This window comes from Pseudonaja textilis, chromosome 2 (assembly GCF_049901715.1).
Source record: "Pseudonaja textilis isolate UNSWEBS1 chromosome 2, rPseTex1.2, whole genome shotgun sequence".
NCBI classification, from domain to species: Eukaryota; Metazoa; Chordata; class Lepidosauria; order Squamata; family Elapidae; genus Pseudonaja; species Pseudonaja textilis.
In genome coordinates, this window is record NC_141991.1 from 235,521,330 (window position 1) to 235,544,174 (window position 22,845).

General features: G+C 38.9%; 1 protein-coding gene across 5 annotated transcripts; it reads right to left on the reverse strand.

The window, feature by feature from the left end:
• Positions 1–3,189: 3,189 nt before the first annotated feature.
• NIM1K (NIM1 serine/threonine protein kinase) lies at positions 3,190–22,727 on the reverse strand. 5 transcript variants are annotated; one of them, XM_087927326.1, is made up of 5 exons: positions 22,171–22,727; positions 15,085–15,162; positions 8,060–9,021; positions 6,141–6,409; positions 3,190–4,582 (listed from the first exon to the last, which is right to left on the reverse strand). In XM_087927326.1, exons 3-5 carry the CDS (start codon positions 8,340–8,342, stop codon positions 3,821–3,823), a joined length of 1,314 nt encoding a protein of 437 aa, XP_087783452.1. In that variant the 5' UTR covers positions 8,343–9,021; positions 15,085–15,162; positions 22,171–22,727; the 3' UTR covers positions 3,190–3,820. The 5 variants fall into 5 exon arrangements, with proteins under 5 accessions (XP_087783452.1, XP_026572004.1, XP_087783450.1 ...); XM_026716219.2 differs by lacking the exon at positions 22,171–22,727 and adding an exon at positions 20,800–20,998; XM_087927324.1 differs by lacking the exon at positions 22,171–22,727 and adding an exon at positions 20,335–20,793.
• Positions 22,728–22,845: the final 118 nt, after the last annotated feature.

Here is a 22,845-nt window from a genome sequence, read left to right on the forward strand (position 1 = left end):
TAGATCTGATTCAACAAATGGATTTGGAAATTCAGTTGAGATGCTAAATCAGCTATCCTAAGTTTTTCTTAATTTTATGATGGCATATAAAGACAACTTGAAATTGGCTTTTGATGTTGATCTAAGGACAAGAAAGGAGACACAGATATGAATGGGCATCCTTCCTGACAGGCACCAAATAACTCTGTCTCAAGTAAACATGTGAAGGTGTAGAAAAAAAAATAGGGAGAAAATTAGAAGTATCTTTTCATTCTATTTTGATGGGGGTGGGGAATGTTCTGATTTTTTCAATTTGATATTTTTTAAAATTCTAGGCTTTCCTATTTCAACTATTATAATACAATTCCATATCTGAAGGAAAATGTTAACATGAGGAAATTGCCTTTCGGAGAACATGCTTCTGACCTTAAATCGGAAACATTTTGAATATTTATTGTCCATTCCCATTTGTAATGTCAAGAGTGTCAGCATAGTAGTGTGGTGAGAATAAATTGATCAGAGTCAAGGATCACAAGGATCATCCACTTCAACCCCCTGCAACGTGTAACAATCCATGGGAAATGGCTGTACAGCTTCCTGAAAACTCCAAAAATTTGACCGTACAACCTTCATAAGATTATATATCTTACTAAGCCATAATGTAGTTTGTGCGCTTGTTTGTGGCTTTGCACTGAGGTATGCAATTTGTTTATGGTATAATGTGTTGTATACATTCAGCTAACTGCCTTATTCAACAACAGTGAGTTACTATGAATTGTGAGGCTCCCATCAGTGGACATGAGCAATCAGACAAAATTTATAGGAAAGGCAACATCCATAGATGATCTAGATCATTGGTGTCAAACCCATGGTGTCACAATGCCATGTGACGTTTCATGTTTTCCCCATTCATGGAGGGTGTGGCCCCAGGCTGCCAGTTTGACATCCTTGATCTAGATTTAACACAAAACACGGATGTTAAACATAACTACTTTGTGGATTCCACTCCCATTGGAGTTGGGATCAAAAACTTGAAAACACCAAGTATGCGGAGCAATCTAAATAGTATCTACAGAGTTCCCAGATTACATGTTTTAAAATTTTATTTATGCATAGATGGCTAATGTTTTATAAGAGCATCACATCCAGGCATTAATGAATGTTAATTCTGGGTGAAGACCAGTTCTTCACTGGTTCATCTGCCTGGGCATGTTAGATGATCCAATGAGGTGGGAGTGCCCGATTTAAAAATCATACTCTTGGCATCATTTGGTTTTCCTGCTGGGCTATCCCAGGAACCCTCCTCTCAAAAGTGGCTTCAGCTAACCCTGGAAAAAACATCAGACAACTAGAGTTTCTGTAACTATAGCTTTCTTTTGACTTGCTAGATGTTCTTGACTTCTAGAGATCTAGCTACCTAAGTCAGTGGGTTTTAAAGACTTTTCCTACCATTGCTATTTGATGGTTGGATGACAAATTTACTTTTGAAAAATACTTTGTTTTCATGAGAATCAATGGTGCTTGAGTTTAAAAACCAAATGATGTGTTGTTTCAGAGTTGATACCGAAGAGCATATATAGTAAACATAGTTAAATTTCTATGTAGGTTCTCAGTCATCTAGATCATGATTGTCCCAAAAGTGCTTTTTCAAGAGGCAATTGGAGGCAACCAAGAAGCTTCTTGGATGAGAAGCGAAACGTCTTCAAAGAAAAAAACCAAGTCCAGTCGTCTCTTGAAAAAGCACCTTTGGGAGTAAACATAGTTTCCCATCCAGAAAAACAAAACTAAGAAAATACCAGATTGTGACCTGCTAGAAATTAAGACTGGCTGGGAAATTCTGGAAGTTGAGGTCTGGAGCTGCCATGGGTTTGAAATATGTGGCACTTAACAAGTTTTTTTCCTCTTCGTTCCATTAAACTCTAAGTCTTCCATATAACTGAAGCTCATTTTTCTGTTCTTTTATATGTGATAGTCTCATTGATTGCAGTTTTAGAGGGGGAAAAATTGCATGATGAAGTACTGACATACATACATACATACACATTATTAAATAAAGCCATGATGTATTTAAAAAAAGACAATGCATTTAAAAATCGTGCAATTACCTAAACCAGTTCCTAAAGCAGCATTTTGCAACTACTAATTAATATGGTGACTCTCCTTTCGGAATCCAGAAAGCGCTCAAAAGAAAGCCAAAGCATTGGTCTCCAATTGTGTTAAGAGAGGGGTATCAAACTCGCATCGTCATATGACATATTGGGATTCCCCCCCCCCCTTTGCTAAACTGGGCAGGATGGGGCTAGCACATGATGCATTTGGCCTGTGAGCCACAAGTTTGACACCCCTGCGTTCAGGCAAAGCAGCTTGAGCCTTTGCTATAGTTGGAGTCTAGAGCAATCTTCAACAAGATTGGGCTTAGAAAACCCTTTCTGCAAAGACTTTGAGACAGTAAGCTTTGCCTCACTATTACAGGGTGTACAGGTAATCCTCATCATGTCAGTTGGGATCAAAATTTCCAATGATAAGCAAACTCATTCGAGTTACGCCTGATTTTTTGACATTTTTTGACACAATTATTGCAGCTGTTAAAAGAATCATGATTGTCAAGCTAATCTGGCTTCCCCCACTGACTTTTTCAAAAGCAGTCTGGGAAAGTCACAAATGGAGATCACATAACCCAGGGATGCAGTCGTGTCATAAATACATACTGGCTGACAAATGCCCAAATTTTGATCATGTGACTTGTGAGGATGCTGCAACTATCATAAGGGCAAAGAGCAGTCATAAATCACTTTTTTCATTGCCATTGTAATTTTGAATGGTCATTAAGCAAAACGTTGTAAGTTGAGGACTACTTTTAATGTTATTGTTAGGATTTATGCAGAATAGTGCTTCAATTTCTGTTGTCATTAATTATCTGGATGTAGGAGCAAGTGTATGTTAAGACTTGTCCCACCATGGGAAATAAGATTAGAGCCCCCAACTAGCCCTTCGAGACCACAGTTTGGTTTAATAGTATAGTTGTATAATGTAGTGGTTAAAGTGCTAGCCTAGAAACCAGGAGCTGAGTTCTTGTCCTGTCTTAGGCATGAAAGCTGCTGGCTGGATGACTTTGGGGCAGTCTCTTTCAGTCCAATCCACCACACAGGGTTGTTGTAGGAGAATGATACGTTTGCTGCCATGAATTACTTATAAAAGCAATAAAGTGGAGATAACAAAATTTATTTTACAGTTATAGCAGTTGATCAACAATGATATAATAAAAGAATACTTGTAAATAGACGTCAGAACAAGTGACTTTTAAAAATGTTTTTTTTTTCATAAGACATGGAAAGTTGAGAATCACCATTCTAGATTAATAAATGTTGTGGGAGGAGAACAAATGTATTTATTTAGGACATTAACCAGTTGATGCCTGCATCTATCACAACAAACTCAATTCTACGCAGCAGTATTCCTCCAAAAACGGAGTTTTACCTTCTCCTCAGATAGATTTTGAAGTCTGAAAAAAAAAACCACTACAAAAGGAATTAAATCACAGAATGCATAGGCTTTGGCATTAAGCTTTGGGAATGGGAACCATACATTAGAAGCTTTAAGGCATCCTTTTTATTTTTTCAAAATCACAAAAACACTCAGGGCAAGTTTTATTGCTACCAAACAAAAGAACCAAACAGTAATTCTATCTCTGCCCAACCCACCTCAAAGGGTTGTTGTAGGGAAAAGAGAAGGACAAAGGAATATTGCATGTTTGTTGCTTTGAGTTACTTATAAAAGTAATAAAGGTGGGATTAAATTCTTTTTTAAAAAATCTTGTGTCAGACTAATCCAAGAAGGTGCTTTATAAAATCAAACAGAGTTTTGATGAATATTTGTGGTCCTGATAGGAACACAGATTTTTCTTTGACCTTTCTTTCTTGAGTTCTCTTTCTTTCTCAGGTTGGCTGACAGGAGGGACAATTTCCATAGTCCGTTTTTTCTGCACTCGGTGAAGAACAATTCTGTAAGTCCCTGTTACTGAGGTGTAGTAATCTCTCTCGTGGTTATTCTGAATGTGCTCTTCTGTGATTCCCAAGTGGTTCAAAGTGATTTTTACCTCAGCCTCTTCCTTCTGGAGAGTTTTGTCCTCAGACAAAAATTTGGGATCCAGTTTAAAGGGTTCCAAGGGTTTGGGACATTGCACGCCATTCATCCATTCGCTGTTCATAATGTTATCAATGGAGCAGCGTTCTGACGGAACTGGTTGCAGGATGGCCAAAATCAGTCTCTGGCAAGATTCAGACAGGAATGGTGGCACGCTATATATCCCACCAAGAATGTACTTCTTTAGCTTGGCCACTGTGTCTGCCTGGAATGGCATGAACCCTGTGGTCATGAAATACAGGAGGATTCCTAGGGCCCAGATATCCACATAAACCCCAATATAATTTTCATCTCTGAAAAGCTCTGGAGCGGCGTAAGGAGGAGAACCACAGAAGGTGTTCAACGATTCCTCTTTTTGACTTTCTGTGCTGAATCCAAAATCTCCCACCTTCACACATGTGTTAGTGGCGTAAAAGATGTTTTCGGCTTTCAGGTCCCGGTGAATTATGTTGTTCTCATGCTGCAGAGTAGAATTTAAAAGTATAGATATAAGCAAAAGAACAAAGCAGACAAGTGTTCTCTGGGAAACTCATTGAGTTATTAGGTTTTCAAACTCTTTATCTGGGCTAAAAATGTAAATTTAGATATTTTAATAAAAAAGCATTAAGGCAGAGCAGTGAGCAGTAATAAAGTAAGTTAAGAATTCTTTGCAAAATTATCAGCAGCACTGTTTACAAGCTTCCTTAAAGATATTTGCAATCTCTTCCTTGCATTTTCTCCTAGATGGAGTTTTTCAAGATTAATTAACCATTTGTCTGGAATGATCTGAGAATTTCAGCTCTGAGTGGGGCTTGGAATAAAAGAGCTCCAAAGTCCTTTCCAATTGTACAAGTCTATGATTCTATAAGCAATATAGGAAAACTGAAGACAGCTGGGAAACACTGAAGAATGCCATCAGTTCTGGCCATATAGTCTGGGTGAAGGCAGATTGAGATGGTTTAGGAATATATGAAGAGGCTAAGAAAATGGCCGCTGAAGAAACCCACAGCAGGTGGAACTGGCAGGCAGAGCAACAGGGGCTATGAAGAATTAGGAAGTATTGAGCACGCGGAGTACTGCAGGATTGGATGTAAGCGAGTAGATGTTCAAAGGGATGTGGGGTTAAAGAAAGGACAAGATGAATCAGCTCAGAAACATGGAGAGAAGCAACATTCAAGGAAGTAGGAAGAGATGGTTTGGTTGCTTTGAGGAATGTAACTGGCTATCTTAGACCACACCTAGCAGGATTATGTCAATTATACGGCTTAGTATTGAACACACCGCTATGTCAGGTATCACTCATGCTCCTTGTCTTCTTTCTTTAATTTGGAAGCCACACCCTGTTTTGAAACTCCTTTAATTAGGAGAAACTTGCAAGAGAAGCCAGTAGTATGAGCAGGAAGTAAAGAAAATGTGTTTGTCACAACTTAGGGCAGTAGGTAGTCTATATGGGTTTGTAACTTGCTCTGAGAACTCTCAAATTTTAAAAACAAGCTACAACTTGGAATTAACTAATACAGGGAAGATGTTAGTGTTCCAAAAAAAGACTTATAAATTGCTGCTACTGTATAAAACAAAAGATTCAATCTAGCCATAATAATTAAATAGAAGAAGTTACAGGACTTTATCTTATGATATATACAGCAAAGAGCCCCCAGGGGAAAATGCAATTCTGAAACATGACGGGACAAATATATATAAATTGTGGTGCCGTATCTGTACTTCTTTCTCATGCACACACTTTGACATGCAGAGATTTACTACTCTCTTCTCCTCAAAGAGTAGACTGAAAGACAGAGAACTACAATATCCGGCTTTCAATTGCAATTAGTTTTTCTAACAGTTAATATAGCTTTGAGCATGAAAGAATTGTTGATCAACACATCACAGCAATAGGGAAAGCTTGTCTTGCATTCTCTGCTTTCAGAGTAAAACACAACCCAAGAATGGTGAAGGCATTGCAAACATCAAAATATCCTGGAAGTCCTCCAGAGCTACTGAGCTACCACACTCATCAACCCCAGACAGAAAGGACTCACCATGTGTTTAATGGCAGACACAATCTGACCAAAAATGTGCTTGCTTTTTTCTTCCGATAACTTCCCATCTATTGCGATTTTAGCAAAAAGCTCTCCTCCGTTAGCATACTCCATGACCAGGTACAGTTTGGAGAAGGTCTCCATGACCTCATAAAGCCTGATAATGTTTGGATGATGCAGCTTCTCCATGCTAGAAATTTCAGAAGAGAGGAGCCTCTGGGTTTTGTAGTCTAATTTACTTTTATCCAGGATCTTGATGGCTACTTTTTCTGGAAAATACCATTTTGATGTTCACATCGTTACAGGAAGCATGACTAATCTCTCACTTAGCAAAGAAATTAGTACAAAACATTCAAGAATAACAAAATTGAGAAGAATTCTGTTCCGCTGAGATCATAAATTATGCATCCAAAGCTCTTTATCACAATCCAAACTTAAATGGACTTCACATGAACCTGAACACATTTTGTTTAACAAAATTATCAGCTTCTAAAGAAAATCTTGAGATACTTGCCACTTAGAAAGAAAAAAATAGAGAAATTGAATTGAGGTAAACTGAGTAGATCTTGATCGATTTGTGCAAAATCCTCAGACTGCTTATGTTTTGCAACTAAGCTTGACATGTGACTGTATCTCCCTTGATCACTTGGATATACTTAGCTATCATGGGCTTATGATTACCATATCTAAAGATTAGTAGTGAGATTACAAAGACTTTCAAATCTAATTTAGTCCCTCCAGCGTGAACATCCAAGCCTGCTTGTGTAAAAGGAAAATCCATCATGTATTTCTAGCAGGATTATCAGATTCTGTAACAATCTTTGTTCCCTGTGCCATCTGTCTGGTAAACTTGCGGGGTTGATTTTTCTCACCATGTACATGTATACATCCGAACTAGACTGTTGTTTCTCTTAATATATGTGGGCATATGCAGAATTTTGTATTTATTTCTTTTGTCATGTTTACGTAGTGTATATTGGAGGTGGTGACCCTTTGAGAGCTATATGCAATGAAATTTAATTTAATGTATGCCAATTAATGTACATTAAAATTATTATATTATTTTACTATTAATTTTAATGTATGCCAATTAGTGTACATCAAAGTTATTCTGTTGTTAAGTGACAATAAAGCTATTCTAATGTCTTTTGAAAAAGTCTAAATATATGCTTCACCCAATTTTTCTGCATTAGATACAGAAGAAGAAAAACACAGAATTTAGGCTTCCCTTACAAGTTATTTCCATGTTTCAGTTTAGTTCAGCTGGAATTATTGATTCTCTTGAAATGCTCCTGAAAATTGCAATGTAAGCTGCCAGGTAATAGAGACTTTGCAAATCTGTAAATTAAAGAACATTCACAATTTCTTTGCCTTACACAAAACTCCATGATCCAGCACAAGAGCTTCATAAAGTTCTTCCCAGGCTACTGTGCACGAAGTAACATTCATACTCCAAATACTCTTAAAAACTACCCACATTTTTGGCCCTCTTAATTAATTTCACTGATCAGACAAATAATATGCACTGGAAAACTGGAAGAGAGACTATATTAGCAGAGATCTATTTCAAGAGTCTGCACAAAAAGACAGTCAATAAATATGTTAATCTTTCAGCTTTTGCATTAATTGGGATGATTCAATCTGAATTACTGCTTTCAGGACATATATTTTCAGTACACATATGGGAGAAAAACATGGGGCTTTTTCACACATCGTGTTGTTTTCTCTTTAGCGTACATCAGGGGTGTCAAACTGGTAGCCTGTGGGCCGGAGGCATCATGCACAGGCCATACCCATCACAGCTCCACGAATGGGGAAAACATCACAAAATATTATGTGACTCAGTGAGTTTGACACCTGTGGCCTACATGACACCCCCCCACCCATGACTCAAGTTCCACTCACTGAATTGTTCTTACCTTTTGTCAGAGCGTGTATTCCAAGTTTCACTTGGGAAAAATTCCCACTTCCAATTTTACCTCTGATGCTGTAAAACCCAACCCTCTTGCCCAGAGTTAATTCTTTTACTATTTTTTCATTCTGGGACATATCTAGAATGAGTTTCTCAAATGGCGTCAGTTGGTGCTGATTGCCTGGGTCAACTTCTGTGTTCATGTTAGCATGGTTCCCTCCGTTATCTTCATGATTCCACCTAGCATTACTGTGGCTCCCCGGCTCTCCATTGCAGTGAACCAGGGTCATGGTCCAGGGAGACACACATAACCATGTGATATAATAAATTGATTCCAGAGAAGTCTTTAAAAAAAATCTGCAACTGTGGAAGCAGCCATAAGTTCAAGATCAGTTCAATATTTATTGAGTTTGTATGAAATTTCTCTGGGAGCAAGATATTGCAAGTTTCTTCTAATTAAGGTTGATAGTTAAAGTAGATTCATTTCCTCCAATCTTCATTAGCCATTTTTAACTGCCAAGGAAGATTGTAGTGCTTGTGACATGGAGGTTTAGTGAAAGATTTGCAATCAAAGCTACAAACTCATTATCTCCTAAGCAGGGAAGGGGGAGGGGTGCACCCAATTTAATACTTCTGAGGACTCAGGTTTCAAGAGTCCAATCATTCACACAAATCAAGGGTTGATTGTTCTGTATACATTCTAATCCCTTAGAATAGCCGATCACATCAAAGAAGGGCGATGAGTGGAGGTTCTTCTTCTCCTGATTCAGGTCTCAGCCCAAGAACTGGATGATGCAATATTCATTATTATACCCTTTGGTCAGCAATGTTTCTGCTCCAACCTGGAAAGGCTTAGGCACCCTTGCAAAGCTCTGCTGTCAAAATGTCACTTGTGTTTCTTTCATTGTAGCTGCAGGGAAAAGGGGGTGACACCAGAGGATGCTAGGAAGACTGTAAGTGCACAAGAGGCTGAGGGAAAGAGAAAACAAAATGCATTTTACCAATGAAGTCACATGAAAGGTCAGTGAAATATCAAAGAAAGGGCTGTCATTTCAACCATCATCGGTTTAGAACAGGGGTGTCAGACTTGCATCATCACGTTGTCATCACATGAGGTATCAGGACTTTTTCCCCCTTTGCTAAACCGAGCGGGGGTGGGGCCAGCACATGACTTATCCGGCCCATGAGCCGCAAGTTTGACACCCCTGATTTAGAAGATGGTTTGCTTTCATATTTCCACTTCTCCAAATACTGCCAGTTGCATGCCTTCCTAAAAGGAAAGAGATGCTGTTTATTCATTTGTTCATTTTATTTTGTTTCGTTTTATTTTTTTATCATTTCCATAGACACCCATCTCAAACCATCTCTGGGTAGCAAACAATCATAAATAAGTGCAATCCTAGCACGTCTTGCCTATTTGTCCTACAGGACTGTTTGTATTGTGTGTGGCATACACACCTTCAGGTCAGTTTTGACTCCTGGTGGTTGCCTGGACTAGTCCCAGTGTTTTCGTTGGCCAGATTTCAGAAGCAGTTTGCAATTTCCTTTCTGGGGATGATAGAAAGCGACCAGCCTAAGATGACTCAGCTAGCTTTGTGCCTAAGGCAGGGCTAGAAGTCACAGTCTCCTGGTTTCTAGCCAGTGCCTTAACTACTAGATGCACTGGGCTCTCATGTAAGCCTTTAGAGCAGGAGGTTTCAAATTTGACAGCTTTAAGACTTGTGGACTTCAACTCCCAGAATTCATCCTCCAGTTATGTTAGCTCAGGAATTCTGGGAGTTGAAGTCAACAAGTCTTAAAGCTGTCAAGTTTGAAGACCCTTGCTTTAGGGCCATGATGGTGAACCTATGGCACGCATGCAGGAAGTGACACGCAGAGCCATCTCCACCAGCATGTGAGCCGTCGCCCCAGAACAGGTCCACTGCGTAGGCGCGTGCATCACCCATCAGCTGATCATCGGGTAGCTGCCACACATGTGCAGATGGGCGGGGAGGTGCACATGTGCAGAAAGTCACAGCGCGCATGGGGGATGGCACATGTATATGCAGGGGGCATGGGGGCCCCGCATGCATTGCCTCATGGGTGCTGGTACACTTTTGGCACATGAGGACGGAAAGGTTAGCCATCACTGTTTTAGGGCATCTATTCTTGCTCTTCTGATTACTGTTTGCCCAAGTGTTACCACTGAATGCTATTTACCAACACTGTGCAGTGTTGATAAGAAGGGAGATGGTGCACTCTGACCCATTATTTGTAGGCTAGCTCTGATTCAATGCTCTCTCCCTTTCTGCCTAACATTCACTTGGAGCCACTGGCAGCAGTCACTTGCTCTTTAGCTTGGGTATCATCAAAAACTGATCAAAAACCGATGATACCAAGTTGTATGTTTCAGCCCCAATCTAGCCAAATGATGCTATCTCCATCCTGTTCCTATGTCTGAAAGTTATGTGAGCTGGATGAGGAGCAATAGATTCAGGTTCGGTTTGATGAAGTGGCTATGGATATTAGGGATCCCTAGAGCTGGAGATTTCCCACTTTTAGATTTGGATGGGGCTATAACTTGATCATCTGAAACTGATATGCAGTCTAGGAATTGCCTCGGACTCACAGCTCTTGCTTAAACAACAGATAGAAGCTGTAACCCAAAGGGACTTTGTAGACCTCTACAGTGTACCAATTGTATCTGGTCCTATCATAAGGCCTTGATAGTCATTGTGCCTTCATCACCTCATAGTTGGACCACTGCTATGTGTACAACATGAGGATACCATTGAAGATGCCCATAAGCATCTTACTTATGGGCATCTTCAATGGTACTACTACTCGTTGTAGAATACCTTATGCCACCAGACTTGAAATTCTAGAACTAGAAAACCTTGAATTACGCCGTCTTCGATCTGATTTAAGCATGGTATATAAAATCATACATTGCAATGTCCTACCTGTCAATGAATACTTCAGCTTCAACCATAACAACACAAGAGCACACAACAGATACAAACTCAAGGTTAACCGCACCAAGCTTGATTGCAGGAAATACGACTTCAGCAACAGAGTGGTCAATGTCTGGAATACTCTACCTGACTCTGTAGTTTCTTCCCCAAACCCCAAAAACTTTAACCTTAGACTGTCTACTATTGACCTCACCCCTTTTCTAAGAGGTCTGTAGGGGGCGTGCATAAGCGCACCAACATGCCTACCGTCCCTGTCCTATTGTTTCTTTTATTTTTCTTTTATTTTTCTTATATGTACCCATTTCATGTATTCATAATTTTGTATACACTTTTACTTATTATCTCGTAAACAATTGACAAATAAATAAAATATAAAAAATAAAATATAAATATAAAGCTACAACTGGTCCAAAATGAGCTGTCCATGCAGCAATAGGCATTTCCTCAGTATCGCCATATGATATTTCTGGTCCATGAGCTGCCCTGGTTGCTAGTGAAAATTTAGATACAACATAAATCAGGTTATGTTGATGGCTGCTCATGGTTTATCTTGCGTATTTACTGTTATGTTGTTGCTATGTTGTGTTTTTAACTATTGTTGGCCACCAAACTCATAACAATGAGATGGGCAGCTGTATAAATGGGAAAATAAATAAATAAAAAGTTCTGGCTCTCATCTACAAAATCCTTCATGGTGTAGTACCAGGCCCTTAGAAGGACTAACTTCCATAGTTTCTGCCCCTCTAGTAAGATCAGGCAGAATTGGTGGCCTTAGTTCCCAACCATGAAACAAGGCCACTTACTGGGTCTCAGGAAGTGCACCTTGACTGTGGAAACACCTGTCCTGTGAAATAGCATCCTCTCAGAGATCCGGCTGGCTTCCACTTGTAATGGTTCCAGAACTCTTTAAAAAAACTGGTTGTCCCCTAAGGTCTTTAGTGCGCTTTATTTCTATAGTATAAGAACTATAGCTTCCCCCGACCCCGATAATGATGATTTTAATTATAAGCTGCTCAGAGTAATTCTGGAGTTAAGAAGCCTTGAAATCTAATAAACCAAACAACAAGAATTAGTCATGACCTTCAGAATAGGTTGTTCTTCACTTACAACCACAACTGAAACTTCTGTTGCTAAATTGTTAACTTCCCTTGGTGATTATTAAGTGAATCACACTCAATTTTATGACCTTTTGCCGCAGCCATTTATCAAATCAGAGAGTCATTAAACTAATTGTTGGATCAGGGTCAATTGAAGAGGCAGGACAATCAGGAACAGTAAAACAAGTCTTTATTGAAGATCTGGAAAGAAGCAGCCGAGCCGCCACCAGCTCCCTGCTTTTAAGCCGGAAGCTGTCCAGTTTTTCAGCCACTGACAGGACTTCAATTTCCCGCCAGGTAAATTGCTCCAATTAGTGGATTCGAATGTCAGAATCCACTCCCTACTGAATATTCAACACTAATTCAGTTTTCCTAATTTATTTTACTTCCAGAAGCTGTTTGGGAATGTTGAAAATGGCAATCACATGACCTGGACTGGAGGCTAAAACATACGATGAATAGTTACAGGAACTGGGCTTGGCTAGTCTAGTAAAGAGAAGGACCAGGGGAGACATGATACCAGTCTTCCAATATTTGAGGGGCTGCCACAGAGAGGAAGGGGTCAAGCTATTCTCCAAAGCACTTGTAGGCCAGACAAGGAATAATGGATGGAAACCGAACAAGGAGAGATTCAACCTAGAAATAAGGAGAAATTTTCTGATAGTGAGAACAATCAACCAATGGAACAGCTTGACTTCAAAAATTGTGTGAGCTTCATTGCCGGAAGCTTTCAAGAAGAGACTGGACTGCCATTTGTCAAAAATGGTATAGGGTCTCCTGCTTGGGCAGGGGGGTTGACTAGATAACCTACAAGGTCCCTTCCAACTCTGTTAATCTGTTAATCTGACCTGGGACATTGCAACTGTCAGAAATATATGCTGGTTGTCAAGTGCCTAAATTCTGATTATGTGACTGCAATGGGAAAACCAGTTTTAGCACCGTCTTAACTTAAAAAGATCACTGAACAAATGATGAACATTGATGATCTACTGTATTGTTCCCTTTATAGGAACAAGTGCTCAGCTGTTGCCACTTGTCTTGTAAGATATTCCAAAACGGGAGAGTGAATGTTATATATCACAACAAGATCTTCACAGGTATTTTCAGGTTTTATATAAATACAGTATTTGCCCCTTGCATCATCTGGTAGAATTTTGGTAAAATAATACTTATCGCTGGGCTTCTGATAATTGTAAGAGTTACCCTGTGGTAAGATGGATCTGCTTTTTAAATACAAAATATTTTAAACAATGTTATTTTTGTATGAATTTTTGTAAAGCTTTGGTTAGTAAATAAAACTTATTATGTATATTTAACAACAGGTTTGTTTCAGACACTTGGACCTAGTGTCACTATCTGGCTTATAAAGTAAGGTGCTTTCCCAACCTATTCCATCATCCTTCACTAAAGGAGTTCCAGCTAACACTGCATATCTGCACTTGCTTTGTGGTCAAACTGTATGAGTTGAAGTTGGACTGGGAGTAAATTTTTATTATTTTTCTTTTCAGCTAGGTTGATCTTATAGTATTGTATCTATATTATTATAAATTATATAATTTTATTTTTTAATATTGTAAGCTGCCTAGAATTGACATGTAGTAAGATGGGTGGCTAATAAATTTTACAAATAAATAAATTTTATTTTTAATACTGATTTTTTAAAAATGTGTTAATGATTTTTTAACATATGTTATATTAGTTGGTTACTGTATGCTGCCCAGAGATTTCAGTTGAGATGGGCGCCCATATAAATAAATCTGATGAATAACCAAGCAAATAAATTTAATCGCCATTGACACCTTAAGAGGAAAGATACCAGACAATTGGGATCAATGAAAAGGTTTTGCTACAGCTACCTACATTTTTCCCAGAGGGTGACGGTGTGAAGCAGCCAGTACCATTCCATCCAGGATGAAGATGACAGGTCTAACTCCCAATCGTAAGATCTCATCCTGACACCATTTAACCTGCCTGGTCAAATAGGGGCGCTGAATCTCTTCCCTGAAGTGGTTCCAGTTTCCAACCCCTACTTTAAATAAATGCATTGCAGTACATAAGGTCTTGCCTCCTATACAAAATTACCAAAGTTTGAACCTTGGTGTATTATTTCATGTCAACTTAGTTGTATTGAATGAATCCAATGTTCACTATCACAGGATGAAAAACAAAAATAAATGTTTATAATTGTTATTTTCCTTTTTCTCAAGTTGTATTAAGAAATCCCAAGAGTTTTTGCATAGTTTAATTATGCTAAATTGAACTCTATTTCACTTTAATTTGCTGTGGATACCACTAGAAACATGTGTATTTTGGAACAGATGCATTTTCCCCAGTTCAAACAAAGATAGTAGCTTTCTAGTTTAGGAACCCAAGCCGTAGTGACTCATAATTCTCTCCTTGCATCCAAGAAGATCATTAACACAATATTGGTTCTTCTGTATCTTAAAATGCATCTTACTTTGTTAAAGCACCTCCAATTTCTGGAGAGGTTTTCTACCCATTACTATATAAAGTGAGCCCACAATGGCACCATCAAAATGCAGCTGAAGAAAAACAGCAATTTAAAGCAAATTCCTTGATGTAACTTGCATTGCAATTACTAACCTTCTACTTTAATGATATTTCTTTGGCAAGCTTTTAATCTCTGGGTGAATCTGGCAAAGTTTTTTTAAGCAGCCTGCTGCAGTTATATCAGTTTCATTGCTTTTAACTCGAAGGAGATGTAATTTACAGCAGGGTATATTTAACTTTGACTGTTAGCGGAATGATTTCTGTGCTCTTTTGAAGAAGCATGAATTTCAGAGCAGTCCATTTTTCCCAAGTGGAAAAATGAAGCGGCAATATCTTCCCCATAAGATACCTTATAGGCATGACGGCCTTCAACTCCTATATTTCTTTGCCAGCAGAGAGGACAGTGATTATGGAACACTGCAGAAGAATTTTGCAAAACATGTAATAATAATTGTGGGGTATGCGCATACCTTCAAGTCAATTTTGACTCCTGGAGACTGCCTGGACTAGTCCTTGCAGCTTTCTTGGCCAGATTTCAGAAGTTCTTCCTAAGGATGACAGAGAGTGACTGGCCTCAAGTTCATTCAGTTGGCTTCGTGCTTAGGGCAGGACTAGAATTCACAGTCTTCTGGTTTCTAGCCTGATGCTTTAACTATGTAATAATAATAATAATAATAATAATAATAATAATAATAATAATAATAATAATAATAATAATAATAATAATAATAATAATATAAACTAACAAGTTGGCTAGTTACATCCTTCAGTGTTTTCAATGTTCTATTTTCTTTCCTGCTCCCTTCTAATGCATATATTCCACCTAGGGAGGTTTGCAAATTTTAAACTCAATATAATGTTTACAAATCAAATCCTGGGAAACAGAGTAGCATTTAACTTCAGTTGTACAGTTCAATCAATATCTGATTTTAATTTAGGTATCAAAAGAGCTATTGCTTTGTTTCAAGGTATACAAAAACATGAAAGAACACAGGTTCTATTTGTTTAAAATAGAGTTATTACATATTGTGCTTTTTTCTTAAAAGCTGCAGCAGCTTAACATAAAAAGTCACACAGCTGCAGCCTTCTCCTCATCTGATCCTCTTATGTTTGTATTTTTCCCTTTGGTCACACTAGGCAACCATTCTCCCACCTCTTTGAAATACAAAAATACACAGTCCCCTCAAGTGGGATTCTAATGAATAGGAAATATTTTAAATTAACCCTTTCCTTGGCCCACATTTTCACTTGTTCTTTGAAGTACCTATACCACTACTCTACCAAAGGTGAAATGAAAGAGAGGGTATCTCTTATAATAGCCATTTTCACTCTTTTTCAATATTCCCTTACTGTCCTTTATCATAATAAACTACCTTTCTACCAGTATTTGCATATCTTAACATTTCCCCTTTTTTCTTATACATTCTACCAACCTGCATAATTTGCACACCAACTCCATTTTTGCCATTTGTATCTAACTTGCAACTGTTTACTACATTTCATTTTCAAACACAATTATCTTGCTCTTTAATATATTAATTTCCAGACCCATACATCCAGCTCCATCATAAATCTTTGGAACATTTTACGCAAGTAATTTGGGTTTTCAGCCAACAGTACAATAATATTTGCATACCAAAGTACCTGAACTTTCGTATCCTCAAATATCACATCTCTATCACATCATAAGAACCATTCCTTCTACTTTCACCTATTAATACATTAAACAACCAAGCAACATCCAATATCTCACCTAACACTAAACCATTCATTCCATTTATTCTCACCCTAACTTACTTCAATCAAGTACAAGGCTTATCACACTCATCAACCAAGCTCCAATTTCTATTTTATAATATTTTAGCTCAAAGGAAAGAATAACTAAAAGATGTAACCAAAGAGAAAAGAAGTATGTTTTTAAAAAGTAAGATATGTTCGAATAGAATGAAGTGACAGCAAAGGGTCATTGTTGTTACAAAAAACTACTACTGCAGCTGTGTGCCTACTACAACAGCCAAATATGAAAGCTAAGAATTGCACATGGTCTCTGGTTTAAACCTGGATATTTCTTTGAAAAAAAGTTTGCTTTCTGATATCCATAAACTTAGTTCCCTAAAATACAAGACTACAGTATTATGAAGAGAGAAATCTTGCTCTGCTAGAATTAGACAAAAGTTGTTTCAGCTTTTAATTGGATAGTCATGCAGGGAAAGAAGAAAATCTCTATTATTTTTGGTAGGTATATTTCCACTGAATATACTGACACATATTCATGCTCTTCTTAGCCCATGCCAGTTACCATTAGCACCAATCTACCTTGCCCATTTATATCAAGGCCCAACATTTGAGCAGTGCAGACCCCAGGATCCCACAGAAAAGCGATCTCTTCTACCTTCAGAATGCCAAGGAAATATATTGAGAATCCAGACTACAGTAGGAATTCTGAGGCTATTACCTGGTATTTAAAGCGCAAGAGAATCTACAAGCTAATACTGTACTCTGGATCCCAAGATTCAAAAGAGCTAAAGCTATTTTTATATCCATGATCACACACTCTTCATGGCATTTCTTTCACTTACTAATCCATTCTGGATTTGCTGAACATTTCGCCTGATGCCAGCCTGCACAAATCACAGCAGTTCTTTTAAATGTATTTTGCTTACATTCATTTTGCAATTTAGAAGCTGACCAAATCCATGACACCCTGGTCTGCTTACAGTATTAGCAACTGTAAACAACAGCAAAAGAAACACAGGCTATGTACTTCTGGAAAAAATCACTTAATCTAATAAACTGGATGATAATTTGAGTTTGAGGCGCTGCCTTAAATCATCGGTGCAAGTTTCTCCAAAGTTCTGAGGGACCAACAGATTTGGAGGGCATGGAATTTTTCAGTGCATACAGTCAATTGACTCCTTCGTTGCTTTGGCAGCTATATTTGAAAGAAAAAAGACCTACTTGATTTTCCCAGTTATGATAAAGACTAAGGTGGCAAGAGAACATTGCAAGGAAACTTATGGAAGCAAAAGACCATCCTGATGATACTGCAGATTTAATATTTTTCTTGGATTATGTACTGAGCCAGTTGGAATATCACACCAAATCTTAATTCACTATGATAAGACACCCTGTTCTCACAACTCATTTAGGTGGGACCATGATAAAAGCCCTATCAGCTAACAAATACAGCTACACCAGAATAACACTAATTCCACACACTTGAGGGGTCTTAAGAATGCTTAAACCCAGTAACTTTGCTCAGTCCTTCAAGAAAAAGAGATGGAGATTCCAACTCTTCAAATAAATATTCCATCTTGTACACCTAAATATCTAAGGAGATTCTCAGTCATCCAGGTCATAGTTGTCCCAAAGGTACTTTTTCAAGATGCAACTGGACCTTCTGTTTTTTCTTTGAAGACATTTCACTTCTCATCCAAGAAGCTTCTACAGCTCTGACTGGATGGTTCTTCTTCCATTCCCTACCATCCAGTCAGAGCTGAAGAAGCTTCTTGGATGAGAAGTGAAACATCTTCAAACAGAAACCAGAAAGTCCAGTTGCCTCTTAGAAAAGCACCTTTGGGACATTGTACACCATTGCAGGTGATTAATCTCAAACGAGGAGTCTCTTTCAAGGCAAAATGCAAGGACCCATTTGGTCTGCAGCATCTTTTTTTAAAAAAGAGACAGTTTTCTGACTCTTTGCTGCCATCTAATGGTCACCCAGATTTTTGCAATGAGATTTGGTAACCCTGCTGAAGAAGAAACAAGAAACTTGAATTTTTTACAATACTAACTCTTAATTTTTCTTGACAATGAACAACCATTTCCAGCATCTTCTATTAAGAACAATGTGGCTTCAGAATGCATCCAGCACCCCAATATTTGGGAAATGGGTTCCTTTTAGTTAATCCCAGGCCACTGATCCCAGATATAATTTTCTACTTCTTTCTACTGATGAGCTAATTCAGAAATTGAATTTCTACTGATGAGCTAATTATGAATTAATCAATGTCTCAGTGGAGTCATCGTTGTCAGGACAACGAACAGAAAAATGCATCCTCATTAAACCTCTTGGAACAAATCTATTTTCATATAGTATAGTCAATCATGTATCAGAGAAACCTCATAAATACTTTTTATATATTACTGGTTTTTTTTTAATAATCTCAGGAAGCTGAACAACAAACCCATCTTCTTTAGGAGATAGGCTGCCCATTACAACTTCTGTCTGCAAAGCCAGTTTCTCAATCCCATCATCTTTAAGACATGTGGATACAGGCTTCCAGAATCAACCAGCTAGCAGGGGGGATTCTGGCTGGGGAATTCTGGGATTTTTAAGTCCACAATTTTAAAGTTACTGAAGTTGAAAAACCCTCAGCCTCACTAAGCCAAATATGACAACTACTAGATAGTGCAGATGAATTCACGTTGTCTACACCTGATGTGAACTATGGCATCCAACAAAGACAAGGTGAATGATTGTGATTGCATTTGGGGCAAGGCTGAAGCAGCTGTGAACTAAGTTCAAAACCCTTCCTTTCGTGCAGCATTCATGAAGTAAGGAGAGTCCTTTCCCTTATAAAACAGTCACAAATTCAAAAGGAGGCAAATGTACCCAATATCCAGGAGATGTTTTAACATGACACTCCTGAGGCAGTGATGAGATTTGATTATGAGAGCAACCAAGATACCACTGAGAGATCTAAAAGGCCAATTTTGGATAGTTTTGGAGAGAATATGATTGCTAAGAATCTACGTTGACTTGATGGCTCTTAGTTGATCAGCCAGTCAATCAATAACCTAGGGTGGTCTTCTCCTACTTGATATCCTCTGAATGGATAGCTCAAACCTGGCTGGAACTGAAGAGTGATCTAGCTGATTCTAGTTGCTGAACAGAATTCCTGCTTTCATGCCCTATAGAATAGATACATCCTTAAGGGATGCAAGCAAAACCACAAAATGCACACACTAAATAAGCAACAGAACTGTGCTTCTCAGTCACAGAGGAGGAAGAAGAAGGAAACAGGGAAAACAACTTTCCTGAAAAGTTTGATAATGCCTCCACCAATGACATAGCTGGATTATTAGTAACATGAAATTATCCTATGCCCATGGCATATAACAATACGGTAAGATAATTCCATTTAATCCCAATTAAGGGTATAATTTATCAATACCACATTCTACTGTGCCTAGATTTCTCGGCTTTACAGTTACTAATATTGACAGTGCAAACTATCTTTCCAGTAGTTTATACATAGTACAACATCATTGCAGATATTTCCTTTCCCCAACATTTTTCCCTCTCAAGGAAAAATTTCTTTCCATGCAATAGTCTTTTGCAATAATTATGGACTTATTTTAAAGCATCATCTGCGAAGTTCATGGAACTTTGTTTTCATACATGGATTCTTCTTGGATGCTTATAGGGAATTAATATATTGAATATTTAGAGGATTTTTACATTCACAAAGAAACTTTACAGCACAGCATCTAATCTAAAACTAACATTACAAATGAAAAATAACATTATTAGTTATATTAACCTGAGTTCAAAATGAATTGTAATAATAATAGAAAATCTTTACAATAACAGAATTTCAGACCTAGATAAAACAAACACACCCTTAAACACTTGATCAAGCACGTTAAAATAAAATTCATGTATCCAAAAAATACATGCATCCACAGGCAGCTTCCTATATTTCCTGTAGGCATACCTGCACACTGTGAGGATGACACAGACATGCATATATTTACATATTAGGAAGATGCAGCTCTGTATTATCCTTAGTTGCCCAGTCAGGACGAAAAAGGGCAGTTGCTGCCGGAGCCTTAATTCCCAAAGAATAGTTTCCTGGTTGTTGTTTTGATGCCAAATAAGAGGCATTATATAGCACCTTTGGCTTAAGATATAAGGCGGAAGGCAAACCGCCTTGGGAAGGTTCACTTCCCCATCCTCCAGGGAGGGTTTTCACAATCCTTGGGTGATACGTTGGACTACATTAAAATAATTCTTATTCATATGGAGGAATAATAGTAAACAAGGAATAAAAATAAGAGGCAATAATTTCTTATTCAGATGAAGAGAAGGCGGGGAAGGAACCCCAAGGCCATCCACGGACTCTCCACTCCTTCCAGGAGTTTGGGTGCTTCAGCGGCCGCCCGGCTTAACTCCAACTTACTTCCTCGCCTCCGAAGAGTCGCCCTGTCCCCGCTTGCCTCGCTGACCCGGGAACGAAGCTGTCTGGAGAAGAAGACGAAGAGCGGCCCCCCCGCCTCACCCGCCGCCAGCAGTTCAGGAAAGCCGCCTCAGAGCTGGACGGCCGGCCGACAGTCGCGCCCGAGAAAAGGAGAGCGCGCCAGGTCTGGAGGGCCGGGAGGCGTCCGGCCACGTGGGACCACCGCGAATTAGCGCCCGGCTGGTTGAAGAGAGACGCCGGAGGTTATGAACAGGCAGCCCGCTCTTTTTAATGAAAATATATATCTTTTTTTTTTTTTAACTAAATAGAGCGGGCTGCCTGTTCATAGCCTCCCGCGTCCTAAAGCAGGTAGAACTGCAACCGTCCCTCTCTTCAACCAGCTAACTTTGGTTCCATAGGGAGCAGGAAGGGATCTAATGGCGACCTATTTTTCCAGCCGACGGTGTCCGGTGTTGGAACTGATAGCCTTCATGGAGACTGTGTGGTCGAGGAAGGTGCCGCTTGTAATCAAAAGCATAAGAGGAGCTGTCCTGCATCATCATGGGCAGAGCTGGGCTGCCCCATTCGGCTGTTCCCACCCTAGCCGATTATTAAAATTCTGCAGAAAACTGTTGGCAGAGATGCAGTGCAAGTAGAAAAGCAAAGTAGTCGTTAAGTAAGTTCCACCTGATTTTTTGACCTTTTGGCCACATTGAAGTGAATCACACTCCAGTTAAGTGAATCGAGTGGTTTTAAGCAAATTCAGGTTCCCCCATGGATTTTGCTTGTAGGAAAGTTGGCTAGGAAATTTGTAAATGGTGATGGCATGACCCCAAGATGCCAACTGGTTTATATAACAAACCTTGATTAAGTAAGTTTTCTTAGTTTTGTATGAATGGGAATCAATTTACATGAAATAGTTCTTTTGTGCTCTTATGTTCTCTGCAGACCTGACTCACCACCATTTAATTCTTTTAAGTTGCCCACTCCTGTGAGAATAACTTAGTATGATGAAAAGATTTTATCCTGTCCTTTTTATAAAGATGTAGACTTGATTAACCCAAGGTAGCTTACTTAATACTCATGCCTCCTATTCGTTGTCCTATCCACAACAACTTTGTAAGGTGGCTTAAGCCAAGAGTGACAAAAAATTTTTTGCATCCTTTTGAACTTTTCAGATTTAACCTTTTCAAGTTTGTCCTTTATTTTTTCCAAGAAAATGTTGCCACCGTACTAATATTTCCATGTCAGAAACACCAGTGCTTCTGTAGTGAAAAGATTTGCCAATTACAGCACCGTAGCCTTCGGGGGCTTCTTTTGCAGCCATGTGAAGTTACCCACCAAAGTGGTACTTATTTATCTACTTGCACTCACCTGCTTTTGAACCGTTGGGTCAGGGGTGTCAAACTCACGTCATCATGGTGACATCACGTGACATATCGGGACTTTTTTGCCTTCACTAAACAGTGTGGGTGTGGCCAGCGCATGACGCATCCAGCCTGTGGACTGGGAGTTTGATAGCCCTGCGCTGGGTCAGCAGGAGCTAGTGTGTGTGACGGGAACTCACCCCGCCCTGTAGCAACAACAAATCTTGAATGTGAGGCTGTCCATTGCCAGCCCAGCATTCTAACCTGGTGAGCCACCCAACTCCCAGAGGCCACTTTACTGGTAGTGCATATTTTTCCAAAGCAGGGACAGTCTTCCAAATGTTGAATTTCAAAGCACCATCAAATCTGGGGATTATGGAAGTTACAAGTGTTAATTTGCCTGGTAACTATGGGGTCATCAATTTTTAACATATAAGCCTTAGTCAAAGATGGAAAGCATCACTTCAGATAGCAAAAAGTCTTTGATTGGCATTAATGAACTGAAGACAGATATAATAAGCCCATATGGTTGTCGAAGAACCATGACAGACTGCGATTTCTTTGATGGAAGTATTCTCCAACCCAGGTAACATCAGAATGTATTGATTCCACTTTCCACAATTCTCAGGGCCGATCTAAGTGAAATATATCTAACTGAAGGCTGGTCAGCTTCAAAAAAGTA

Coding starts and splice junctions, on each gene's coding strand:
- NIM1K (XM_087927326.1), bottom strand. CDS start 8,342: ATGACCCTGGTTCACTGCAATGGAGAGCCGGGGAGCCACAGTAATGCT. Junction 6,410..8,059: donor AATACACGCTCTGACAAAAG/GTAAGAACAATT, acceptor GGTATTTTCCAG/AAAAAGTAGCCATCAAGATC. Junction 4,583..6,140: donor TGTCTGCCATTAAACACATG/GTGAGTCCTTTC, acceptor TCTACTCTGCAG/CATGAGAACAACATAATTCA.